The 13509-nt window shown below is 48.7% G+C and overlaps 1 protein-coding gene across 1 annotated transcript in view; it reads right to left on the minus strand.

Moving 5' to 3' along the window:
* Positions 1-13509, minus strand: part of IL6R (interleukin 6 receptor) — a 47299-nt gene that overhangs the window by 15042 nt on the left and 18748 nt on the right. Inside the window, exons 3-6 of the mRNA XM_061183411.1 lie at positions 12610-12733; positions 10107-10279; positions 9262-9428; positions 8575-8716 (exon numbers count right to left, since the gene is read on the minus strand). Coding sequence (XP_061039394.1) covers positions 8575-8716; positions 9262-9428; positions 10107-10279; positions 12610-12733 — 606 coding nt within the window. The remainder of the gene's footprint in view (positions 1-8574; positions 8717-9261; positions 9429-10106; positions 10280-12609; positions 12734-13509) is intronic.

A 13509-nucleotide genomic window follows, 5' to 3' on the forward strand; every position in this document is an offset into this window, starting at 1 on the left:
AATAGCTTGCCTGAAGTTTTGTAAGAAATAAGTGTTAAGGCTTTCTGACTCCAAGAATACTCTTTTTTCCCCTTTATTAAAAAAAAAAAAAAATCACCTCTAGATTGAACATTTCTCAAATTCAGGGACTGTATCTTACTCATCTTTGTAAACTCACTTCTTAACACAGGCCTGGCATATTGCTGAAAAACTCTGTAGTTAGAAAAATTTTAATTATGGAAAAAATCACTTGGAAAAAAAGGACTATTCGATACATTAACATCAACACTGTGTGTGTCCCCTGTATTAATATTTCCAGATTGTAAGGTGTACTTTTATATTCATAACAAAGTGAATGAATGAATGACCATACTCCAATAAGTGAGACTGATAAAGACCACCTGTGAGTTTTTTCCACACAAGTTTTTAAAACAAGAGACTTATTTCTGTTAATTTGAGAATGGATTTGGGTTTGCTTGCTTGGGTTTTGGAATAGAGAAATCCAATATAAAAGATGGCAGGGGTCTTCATACAGATGTGTAACCTTGGTCAAGACACTCAACCTCTTTTAGGCCTTGTTTCTTCACTTCTAAGCAAGGGGATAGCTTCCTCCTGCACAGATCACCTGGGATCACAGGCTGAAAGGACCTAGCACTCGCCCGGCACACAGTAGTATCTGTTTGAAAACTGACCCAATTCTCAAAATTCAGAGCAGAGAATATAAAACATTTTCTAACACAATAATTTTTTTAAACCTAGATGACCTTGGGTATAGCGATAACATTTTATTTTATTTATTATTTATTTATTTATTTATTTATTTATATTTTTGGCTTCGTTGGGTCTTCATTGCCGCGTGTGGGCTTTCTCTAGTTGCGGAGAGCGGGAGCTGCTTCTCGTTGCGGTGGCTTCTCTTGCTGCAGAGCACGGGCTCTAGGCACGGGGGCTTCAGTAGTTGTGGCACGCAGGCTCAGTCGTTGTGGCTTGTGGGCTCTAGAGTGCAGGTTCAGTAGTTGTGGCGCACGGGCTTAGTTGCTCCGCGGCATGTGGGATCTTCCCGGACCAGGGCTCGAACCCGTGTTCCCCTGCATTGACAGGCGGATTCTTAACCACTGCGCCACCAGGGAAGTCCCACTAACACAATCTTTTTAAATTGTATATTATGACCAGTTAAGATATGGGCCACTGGGCTCCACGGTTGGAGTACACAGAGGGAAAATAGGAGTGGGCTGAGAATAAGAAGAGGAAAAGGAAAGAAAGAGGAAGCCAGAGAGTGGCAGAGAGATGAGGAAACAAGGGAAGAGGGACAAACCACAAAGCCAGACATTCCCAGAGAGGGGTTGGGGGCGGGGACACAGGGACCCACAAGCTGAGCAGCACCTTCCACTCTGAGCTTCACACCTTCCCTCACAATCTGTAAACCACCAACCAGAAAGTTAATCACGGCTCCTCCATTCATGAAAAAAAACCAAAACCAAAACAAAACAAAAAAACCTCACCAAGGAGCTGACAGTCTCCTGAGGAGAAAGAAGTAACCTCCAGCTGGGCCCCAACACCACCCAGAATGGTCTGTGGAGAAGTCTATTGGTCTGAGGCCAAAGGAGAAAAAGACGGACAAGGCAGCGTGGATATTTGCATGGTGTAAGGTTGCCAAAGTGTCTTCCTTCTGAGCTTAAGCCCTTGTTTCATCCTCTCTTTTATGAAATAATGGTGATGGTCAATGGCAATAGCAACTTTTTACTTAACCATTTAAGTTTATGTCCTTACTTTGCAAAATTGAAAGTTGGTGACCTTATTTGGTCCCCAAAATTCTTTTTGAAATTTTACAGAAATCCCAGGAAGCTGTGAGCTATCAGGGATGATGTGGGAGCAACATGCAGGCTTGTGATCTAGAAAGATGCCTGTAGCAGTGGCATGGAGGACGCCCGGTGCTCGCACACCAGAGACAGAGATCAGTTTCTGGGGTCATTATAAGAATTCTGTCGAGGGCTTCCCTGGTGGCACAGTGGTTAAGAATCCGCCTGCCAATGCAGGGGACACGGGTTCGAGCCCTGGTCCAGGAAGACCCCACATGCCGCGGAGCAACTAAGCCCCTGCGCCACTACTACTGAGCCTACGCTCTAGAGCCCGGGAGCCACAACTACTGAGCCTGCATGCCACAACTACTGAAGCCCGCGCACCTAGGGCCCGTACTCTGCAGCAAGAGAAGCCACTGCAATGAGAAGCCCGCTCACCGCAACAAAGAGTAGCCCCCGCTCGCCGCTACTAGACAAAGCCCACACAGCAGCAACGAAGACCCAATGCAGCCAAAAATAAATAAATTTATTTATTTACTTATTTGTTTTTAAAAAAGAATTCTTTCGAGATGGGACAGGAACCTGAGCCAAGGAAGGGGGGGTGTCTAGTCTGATGTCCTGGGGATGTCCTGGCTCAGGGAGCGGGCTGGGTGGTGGTGTCCTTCTCTGGACAAGGAACACAGGGAGGTTTGTGAGGGAGGATGTGGGCCCAGCTCTGGGCAGAGTGAAGACAAGAATCCAGAGCTCAAGGGACAGGTGTGGCCTGAGACACATGTGAATTGCTGGCATTTGGTATACACTTACCACGTGCAGGGCTGGGTGCAAACGGCTCTCCATCTCGTTTAATCCTCACAACAACCCTGTGAGGCGGGTTTTTTGGTTTTCGGGGTTTTGAGGCAGGCCTATTATTCCCATTTGACAACTAAGCACACCTGGGCTCCGTCAGGCACTTCCCTAAGGTCGCACTGTGAAGGGGGAGGGCCAGCAACCAGAGCCCAGTCCGCCTGATGCCCAGCGAGGACAATGCACAGAGTGGACGTGGAGAGGACACCCCGTGGAAGGGGCACATGGAGACGCCGTGGAAAACAGCACGAGAGTGGAGGCAGGGGATGCACACTGATGGTTGAACAGGGCACAATCTCTTCAGAAACGTGTCCCCAAGTGCCCTTTAACCTGCACAATTTCCCCCTCGGGGGTGCCAAGGAGAGGAACACAGTGAACCCCCTCAAAATGGGACCAGAGGGTTTGAGGTGACAGTACGGGGCTTCAGGGATCGGGCCAGGGAGACCCACCTGCCCGGAGAGTCTGCAGCCCTGGCCTCTGGGCACCCCAAAGGCCTTGCGGATGCAAACCTCTGGCACCTCCTCAACAGTGTGATTCCAAAGAATGGGTCCACATCACTCGCTACCTGTCACAAGTGGTTCTAATTATTTTCCAGGTGTCAGTGAACAGGGTGTGAGAGGGAGTTAAAGGGAGCAAGAAATAACCCTCTTATGCCTAATGGGCTTTTCCCTGGCACTTTGCCCCAAGCTCGCTGTGCAAAGGGTCCACAGACTTGCTAGATGCCAGCCCTGCCAGTGCTACCGGAAAGGACAAATCTGGGAGAACTCCCACTCTGGAAAGACCGGCTGACCAGCGGCCTGTCAATGTGTAACCTCTTCTTCCTGCCCTGACATCAGGGTGACATCAGCCCTGACATGCAGGGACTCAATGAGTCCCTGCAGCAGGTGCTGTCAGCAGTCACCTGGCCTTGCTGGCCGGAGCAGGGGCCCCAGACTGGGTGACTCTGCGCCCAGCGCTCACACAGGGAACCTTGGTGTGGCCACAGACTGTGTGCGGCCAGGCCTTGGCCTCAAGGGGGCAGCACTCACTGAAGTCCAGCCTCCTCAATCCCCTCCCCCAGGCCTCTACCAGCCCCCCTCCACCCCCACTCTCTGCAGGTCTTCCGGCAGGAGTAGCCTGCCTCCACCTGCCCCACTGGGACCTCCCACCCACACATCTGTGCTCCAGCCCCACCAAAAGGCCCTGCCCTTGTTCACAGTCCGCGCCTTTGCACCTGCTGTTCCCGCTGCCTATAAGCCCCATTCTCTACCTGGGAAACTCCTACACATCCTCCAAGACATAACTCAAATGTCACCTCCTCCATGAAGCTTTTCCTGCTCTTTCTAAACTGCCCCAAGTATTGTCTGCTCCACAGCCTTATCAAGTACAATGGGATGCTCCCCCAGCCCCACAGCACATTCTATAATCACTGGAAAAGCTTTCGAAAATACCATTCCACATTCCCCTCCACATTCCAATTCAGTGGGTCCAGGATTGTATCCAGGGCAGCAATTCTAGGATGCCCATAGCCCCGCTCTCTTTATCCCAAGAACCAATCAACACGGCACTGCAAATTGCTAATCCTTCTACATTTGCAGTACAGGTTATTATTTCTAAAGAATGTTTTCTCACTAAATTCATAAAAATTCCCAAAGGGGACAAAACAGGTCATGTCATCTCCATTTTACAGATGACAAGACTGAGGCTTTGAGAAGTAAACTAACTTTACTAAGGTCATACAGCATGATTCCCAGGTGCAATGTAGTCCCCTTGACCTCTGTGTCATAACTCCCACACCTAGGCAGGGGCATCCTATCTGTGTGAGCTTTGAGGGCTAGAGGCAGGTCCTTGGGGTTAAAAAGCCCATCGATGCAGTATCTAGTGCACTGACATGTCCCAAACAGTCAAATAACTCTACCATCAGTAAAACACACCTAACCTCCCTCTCATTTTCCAGAAATGCTCCCCAATTTCCAGCCTAAATCCCTCTTGCATCAGAATCGTCCAAGTTCCTCTTGCTCTGCCCTCAGTGGAGAAGGGAGAAGCTGGTATCTCTCTTGGACATTCACCACTGGGGTTTTGAAGAACCCCCCCCCCAAAAAAAACCCCACACATGTACAGAACAGGGAGCTCAAACTCTTCAGCTGCTTATGTGAACAGAGGCCAAGAGCTCTGTCTGAGCTTACACAGTCACTGTAGCAAGTCACAGAAGCACAGGACCTGAGGCTGAAAAGTCAGAGACATGTCTCTGCTGCACCATCTTCCACTGTCAGGAGAACGTCAACAATTTAAAGAGGAACATCCACAAATGAGACCAGCTTTAAGGGAAGGTGACCAGACAGGTAAGGAATCCACAAGCCATCCCATACAACAGCCTGGGAACAGAAGCCCAAGCAGATGCGAGTCCCCTGGGAATTCCAGAAGAATTCAGAGAGAGCAGACTAGCAGACTTATCAGGGGTTACCCTGGAGACCAAGGCCCACTGAGGCCAGATTTGGATTCACATGAGAAAGAACTTTCTACTTGAATAGACAGTTCTCATAAAAAGATATACAAAGAGCCAGTAAGTACATGAAAAGATGGTCAACATCACTATTTATTATGGAAATGCAAATCAAAACCACAATACCACACCCATAAGGATGGCTATTTGAAAGAAAGAAAGAAAGAGAGGAAGGGAGGGAGAGAAAGAGAAGAAAGAGAGAGCAGGAAAGAAAGAAAGAAAAGAAAGAAAGAAAGAAAAGAAAGAAAGAAGGAAAGAAAGAAAGAAAGAAAGAAAGACAGAAAGAAAGAAAGAAAGACAGAAAGAAAGAAAGAAAGAAAGAAAGAAAGAAAGAAAGAAAGAAAGAAAAAGAAAGAAAGAAAGAAAGAAAGGGAAAGAAAAAGAGGGAGGGAGGGAGGAAGGAAGGGAGGGAGGGAGAGAAAGAAAAAGAAAGAGAGAGGAAGAAAGAAAGGAAGGAAGGAAGGAAGAAAAAGAGAGAGAGAGAAAGAAAGAAAGAAGAAAGAGAGAGGGAGGGAGGGAGGAAGGAAAGAAGGAAGAAAATACTAAGTGTTGGCTAGGCTATGAAGAAATTGGAACCCTGCACATTGCTGATAGGAATGTAGGAATGTAAAAAGGTGCAGCCACTGTGGAAACCAGTATGGTGGTTCTTCAAAAATTAAAAATAGCATTACCATATGATGTAGCAACTACACTTCTGGGTATATACTCAAAAGAATTGAAAGCAGAGACCCAAACAGATATTTATACACCCATGTTCATAGCAGCATTATTCACAATAGTCAAAAAAAGTGGAAGCAACCCAAGTGTCCATCTATGGATGAATAGATAAACAAAATATGGTATATACGTACAATGGAATATTATTCAGCTTTAAAAGGGGAGGAAATTCTGACACAGGTTATAACATGGATGAATCTTGAGGATGTTATCCTAAGTAAAATAAATCGGTCACAAAAAGACAAATACTGTATGATTCCACTTATATGAGGTACTTAGAGTAGTCAAACTCATAGAGATAGAGAGTAAAATGGTGGTCACCAGGGGCTGGAGGTAGGGGTGAATGGGAAGTTACTATTTAATGGGTATAGAGTTTCAGTTTTGCAAGATGGAAAGAGTTCTGGAGATGGATGGTGGTGATGATTGCACAACAATGTGAATGAATTTAACGCCACTGAACCATAAGCTTTAAAATGGTTAAAGTGGTAAATTATAAGTTATGTATATTTTACCACAATTTAAAATTTTAAAAAAACAAGAAAGAACTTTCTAACAAAACAGGATTTCCTAAAGCTGTTTGTAACCATCTAAATTAAGTGGTTGGGATAAAAAGTAAACAGGTGTCGGCCTGTATCCAGAACATTTCCTGCGCACAATGTGATAAATGATTTGCTCCCCTTGCAAAGGCTCCTAAGGCCATGTTAATGTTTGGCATTCAGATAATGAGCGTGTTTTCGCTCAAAGTGTATACAAACCAAAGACAGTCGTGGACAGGGCAACACAATCTAGCCTGAAGGATGTTCTGATTTATTTAAATGGTCTTTCTAAATAAGATATAGTAGTTAGGCCTCCCTTCTTGTCCAGGTCTTAGCAGGAAATAAACTTTTGAGGAGAGGATTCAATAGAAAGTTGCCTCCTGCTCTTGATGGACAGGAGAGGGGGACAGCACAAGAAAAGATCTGAGCCTGCACTTGACGTTGCCTACATCCAATTAACAAGACACCCTAAGCCCTAAGCCCACTCCTCTGGCTCTCCCGGGAGAAGAAAGACAAGGATCACACACTGCAAAGCCAGGGTAGAGAAAAGGCCATCACATTACAGCATGCACTCTGGTGGAAGAATGCCAGCCTACATATAAAAATCTCCCTGAAGAGACTTCCCTGATGGCGCAGTGGTAAAGAATCCGCCTGCCAATGCAGGGGACACAGGTTCGATCCCTGGTCCGGGAAGATCCCACATCCCGCGGAGCAACTAAGCCCGTGCACCACCACTGCTGAGCCTGCGCTCTAGAGCCCGCGAGCCACAACTACTGAGCCCATGCGCTGCAACTATTGAAGCCCACTTGCCTAGAGCCCGTGCTCCACAACAAGAGAAGCCACCGCAATGAGAAGCCCGCTCACCGCAACTACAGAAAGCACGCGCGCAGCAACGAAGACCCAACGCTGCCAAAAAAAAAAAAAAAAAAATATCCCTGAAGCCAGGGGTAGAAGAAAGTGGCAGGGGTAGGGGTGGGCCTGGACAATTTATATCATTCTATCCTTTGCTTTTTTTTCCATACACACTCAATAAATGGGTATTTTATTATTTTTTTAATTGTCTGGTATTTAAGAACAACTAATTTGGTCCAATTATGCTGCTGGACTAAAAAGATCGGACGCTGAAGCAACCCTGGAAGCTATTCTAAAATAAGAACACTGGGAGCAATGGGATGGGCTGCTACAAGGGATGGTAAGCTCTCCATCTCTGGAAGCATTCAAGCAGAGGCTGGGTAACCACTCTCTGGGAGATTCCTGCACTGGGTATAGGTCTATTACATCCTAATTTTTCATAGGAAGGAGTCAAAAGATAATGTCTCAAATTATTTTCTCAGAAAAAAGAGAAAAAAAAAGCCATACTAGTTTGTTATTCAGAGTGAAGGAGGCCACCAGCAGAAGAACTAGAAACAGAAAGTGAGCAGCTTCCTCTAGAAAGCAGGGCTGGAAATGGGAAGGGGTGGGGCAAGGGACACATTATTATAAGCCCTTCTTTGCTTCTTTGCCATGAGAATGTATTAATTTGATAAAAATTAAGTTAAAAAAAAATTCCCATGGGTTAAAAAAAAAAACATTAGTCACAGTTGCTAAACAATACATCTCTCAAAAATATTTAATTACATGGGAATGCTCACAAAATTTTATATATAAATATACACACACATAAATATACTTAGAAAAGGAAAGAAGTATAGTAAAATGTTCTCACTGGTTTTCTCTAGGTGGTAAGAATACTGGTGATAATTATTCTTTATATTTTTGGGGGGAATTTTTCACTAATCGCAGTAATTACAGATGATTATTACTACCTTTAACATCTTTTTTTTTTCAAGTAAAAAGCATTAGTTAACTGTGGTAGGTTAAATATAGCTACAAATTCTTTGCAGCTCCTCCCATCAAGTTGTGGAGGAACTTTCCCCCCTTGAGTCTGGGCTGGCCTGCTGGCAGATGACAGACCTCAAGGAGAACCAAGAGCTCCAGCCACCAGCCAGAGTCAACCGTCAGATGTGGCAGTGAGGCCATCTTGGACGGTGCAGACCTGATGCAGCTGCATTCATGATTCAGGCAAAACCAGCACAAGAGCTGCCCAGCTGACTGATTTTCAACATCTTGAGCAGATAAATGGTTGCTATTTTACCATGAGTTTGGGGGTGGCTTGTTACATAGCAACAGATAATTGATACAGTAACAAAGCTGAAACATCCCTTCCGCATTTATCACATACCTGTCCAAGGGACGCCCGTGACCTCCTGGCTCCACTCACTCCATAAGCCATGCCCAAACTCCTCCTGGGCCCGAAGCTGCACCACATGCTTCATGCCACTCCAGGCGTCGTGGATGATGCAGTGATACTGGAGCTCCTTGACCTGAGGGCGAGAGGCACAGGTGACTCTGGGGTGGGGCCTGGGTGGCACCAGGTTAAGCAGCTCCACAGGGACATGGGAGTCCTTGGACAACCCCAGCCCTTCAGCTGCTTCCTCTCTCGGGTCAGGCGGATGACTCAGCTGGGCAGAGATGCTCCAAAGGCTCACACCACCCTGGAGGCTCAGAGCCAGGTGGGGTTGCCATCTGGGCCAACCGGTGCAGAAGCTGTAAGTCACAGCCCCTGCCCCCATGTAACACAGAATCCTGCAAGCCACACCCTTGACTTGCAGGCAGCCCACCTCTCTTCCCAGCTCACACTCGATCTCACAAACTGGCCTGCAAAGAGGAGATTGGCCTGGCATTATTATTCCCATTTTATAAATGAGGCAGCCAAGGCTCAGAAGGGTTCAGAGACTTACTCAAGGCCATGCAGGTAGTGAGTGGCTGACCAGGACCCAGAACTCATTTTTTTTCTTTCTAGTACCCTTTCTACTACCCCTGAGTATCTAGGGGCTCTTTTCTGTCCAGAAGTAAAAGAAAAATTTACCATCCACATTGTGAATGTCTTTGATCGTTCAGCCCGGTATCGGAGCTCAAACTGTAACCTGTAGAAATATGAGTTCCAGGAAGGGGGGTCTTGCCAGGTGACGCTGAGCCAGCGGGGGTTTCTGTCCACAGCGGTGACCGTGACATTGACGGGTGGGTCAGGCTGCACTGTGGGAAAAGGGAGCACAGCTCCTATGCGGCAGCAAGTTTGGTGCCAAGGAGAGACCCATGAAGACTGCAAGTCCCCAGCAGGCAGGACCCCACCTCCAGCCCCAGACCACTTCCCCAGGCACACCCTGACAGGGCCCTCGCCTGCCACAATCAGACCTCTGGCAAGTATCCCAAGGGCTTCCCCGGTGGCGCAGTGGTTAAGCATCCGCCTGCCAATGCAGGGAACATGGGTTCGAGCCCTGGTCCGGGAGGATCCCACATGCCGCAGAACAACTAAGCCTGTGCGCCACAACTACTGAGCCTGCGCTCTGGAGTCTGCGAGCGACAACTACTGAGCCCATGTGCCTCAACTACTGAAGCCCACGCACCTAGAGCCCGTGCTCTGCAACAAGAGAAGCCACCGCAATGAGAAGCCCACGCACTGCAACGAAGAGTACCCCCTGCTCACCCCACAACTAGAGAAAGCCCGTGTGCAGCAACAAAGACCCAACACAGCCAAAAATAAATAAATGAATAAATAAATAAATAAATTTATTTTTTAAAAAAAAAGTAAAGCCCAAAAGGCACCAGCTCACCAAACCCCTCACCGGCCCCTCCAATAAGTCCATGAGGAGCATTAAATCAAAAAAAAGGAAACAGTTGGAGGGGAGACGGAGGCCTGAAGAGCTTACTTACGGATTCCGTAACCCTCAAATGTTTGGGGTCTGCTGGACTGGCTCCCGGCACTGTTGGAGACACACAGGGACACGACGTACAAAGAGTTGTCTCCCTCTGGGACTGCCAACTGGCAGGAGAACTGCTGCGACTCCGGGGAGTACTGGCACGGCTCCTGGAAGTCTTTCACCGGACTGTAGACACAAAACAAGGGCGGGGTTCGCTATCAGTTGCTGCACTTACTCAGGACAGGAGAGAAGGGGCAGGGGTTAGGAGCTCAGGCTCTGCGGTCTGACCCCGGGGGTTTTAATCTCCACTTCACACTCAGTAGCACTGGGGATTTTGAGTAAATTATCCTACCTCTCCAAGCCTCTGTTTTCTCATTCGAAAATGGGAATATTAACAGTACCCACCTCACAAGGGTTTCTTAGGATTAATTGAAAAATGAGTGTAAAACATCTAGCTTAGCATCTGGCATGGCAGTCTAAGAGGCTGAACTAGAGGGCACGCTCAATCACTGTGGCATCACAGACGTGGTGCGTTCGGGCTCCCTGCCGGGTCCTGGGCTCTTGCCACTGCAGGGGATGCAGAAAGGAATCAAGAGGCCCCACCCTGGCCTCAAGACACTAACAGAAAAGACCTGCCCTCAGAGGACTAGGACAGCCAGTAGAATGCCATTCCAGAACCTCGAAGTACTGGAAGGGTTTGCAAAGAGGTGGCAGCATTTCCGGCAGTGAGCCCAGAAAGGAATCCTGGGTGATGAAGATATTAGAGGTGAGTCAAACACTGTCCCACCTGGCCTGGAAGCCTGAGACTTCACCCACTTGTGGCATGTGTGGGCATGTGAGTCCAGGGCAGCCACTCACCCTGCCGCCTCAGTGACGAATCACCCATCAACCTCTGATTTGAGTTTGAACCCCAGGCCCAGCACAGACTTTCCTTCTGGGAAGCCTGCTCCCACCTTCCCAGTCTGAGTGAGGGCCTCCCTCCCTCCCTCCACCATCACTCAGGCATCCATCCCACCTAACACTGAGAAGGTGGGACCGTCTGCTTACAGGTGGGTACCCCCGTGGGGCTTGAGGGCAGGGGCCCAGTCCTGTTTGCCTTGTGCCTCTCCCTCAGCCTAGTACAGCACCCAGCCCACGGCAGACACCGAACTCGCCAAACACTTATGGAGAGAGCAAAGGAGCAAGTGCAGTGGGGTGAGGGTGTGACTGTGGGCACACACACAAGAAAAAGAGCAGAACGTACAAAACCTCTTTCCAGGGGCCTGTTTCACCCCCGCAGTCCCAGGATGGGCCTGAGTGAGTTCTGGAGGCCCCAAGGCTCTCACAGTGGCTCCCCATTCCCCCTTCCTCAGTTCAGGGTAGACAGCCCAGGAGGAGGATGGACATGCCCGAGGCTGCTGGCAGGAGGAGGCTGCGAGCTTAAATGCTCTGTCCTCTCTCATTCTTACTGTCAACACACAAATTACTCTAGTCCAAGTGTCAATTGAATAAAGCTTTCCCGGGGCCACTGTACAGAACATCCCATTTACGGAGGAATGCCTTCCAGGTGCCACACAACTATATCCCAACTCAGCTTCAGGCTGTGGAGATTTCTGACCTTCCTCTACTTGGAGTGTGAACCATCAGTCCTAATGGCAGCTGCACCATGTGCAGATGGGCAACCTATACATGTCCCTGTGCAGAGACCAAAACATAAGTATCACCACCAGGTGACTCACTGGAGACAGACACAAGTGGAAACCAAAACACCCAGATGACGTCCGTCACTGCTCGGATTTTTTGATACTCTGATGATTGCCAGCTCAAACTCAGTGGTAAACAAACATCTGGACTACGGGGACCTCGGCTCTGGGATGGAGACAGAGAAAACTGCAGAGATGTAACCTTCCACCTTCCATCTGTGCCTGAACTCATCCCAGGTCCCCTCGCTTTGTGCCACAGGGACCCCCAGGCAGGTGTGACTTCCTGCTCCACTGCCCCCAGCTCCCTCTCCCCACTCAATCACCACCTCCTCTCATCGGCCATTATAATGGGAAAAGCCTGATAAGCTCACGAGCTGCCCTTCCCCTCCCGAGGACATCTGCATCTTCTTAAGAGCAACGCCCAAAACCTTTGTATTTTGAATGAAATCAGATAGGCTGGGGTTTGATTCCCGGCAGAGCTACTTACTAGCTAGATGACCTTAAACAAGTTAACCAATCTCTGTGGTCCACAGTTTCTCCATCTGTTAACGAGAAAAACAACACCCACCCCCCCACATCCACCCCCGCTATTGTGTGGGTTAATAGGACAAATATTGTAGCACAGTGACCAGCACAGGGTGAGCACTCGCGGCGAAGTCTCAGCTCCCTCCCTCATTCCCTTCTCCTCGGTCCACAGTACTTACTTACTTTCCAATAACATTTTGGAATCACTGGCCAGCCAGTCCCGCTGGGCTCCTCTGAGAGCCGCCACCACTCCCAGGGCCTCAGGAAGGATGGAGAAGACAGACACACAGCCCAGCCCAAGATACTTACAACTTCCTCACCAATAACACAGCCTTGGTGGTCGGGGACGGGGGACTCCGAGGACTCCACTCACAACCCACGTTGCTGAGGGGGCTCTTCCGGAAGCAGGAGAGCTGGGGCTCCTCGGGGGGAACTGGAAGGAGAGCACAGAGGCTGAGGAGGCAGCACACCTCACCGCCCTTCCGGGGGAGCCCTTGACTCAGCGCCCTGCCCCCACCCTGGCACCAGCCTGTACCACAGCCAAACAGCCACGGACAGATCTAACTGTGGTCGGGAAATCAAAGGATGCCAAAGTCCTCATGTCAGGCTAGGAGGTGGGGCAAGTGAGGGGAGGTGCCTGGGGGCCAACTTGCCTAAAGGGGGGCGAGATTGGCACCAAAAGTTGGGGCTTTGGAGTCCCACAGGCCTGGTTGTGTGGCCTTGGGCAAGTCCCAACCTCTCTTCAGTTTTCTACTATAAAGTTAAATGATGATAAAATAGTCACCATAATACTGCTGCCTCTCACTGGGACATTGGGAAGATGGTATGAGACACCAAGGAAGAAAGTCCCTCAGCACAGGGCCTGGCACACAGGGCATCTGACTATAGGATGTCTTATGAGATGCAAGGCAGTTAGGAACCTACTAACTCTAACAGTAAGAATAGTTCATTTGAGAGCTTACTATGTGCTATGCAGAGTTTTTAACAGCATATTTAATCTTTACAACAACCCTGAAGTAAGTTAATAAAATCAACCTTATTTTACTAACGAGGGAACTGAAGGGCAGAGAAGTTAAGCCGTGAAGGAGGAGGATTCGAACCCAGGCCCCTTGCCCTCGACCCCCAAGCCCTAACCACACAGCAAGTTCAGCTGGACGGCGTCTCCGTCAGCCACATGCCCCCACCCAGCTGGAAGTTCTACCAATCTCG

Source organism: Eubalaena glacialis, chromosome 3 (assembly GCF_028564815.1).
Source record: "Eubalaena glacialis isolate mEubGla1 chromosome 3, mEubGla1.1.hap2.+ XY, whole genome shotgun sequence".
NCBI classification, from domain to species: Eukaryota; Metazoa; Chordata; class Mammalia; order Artiodactyla; family Balaenidae; genus Eubalaena; species Eubalaena glacialis.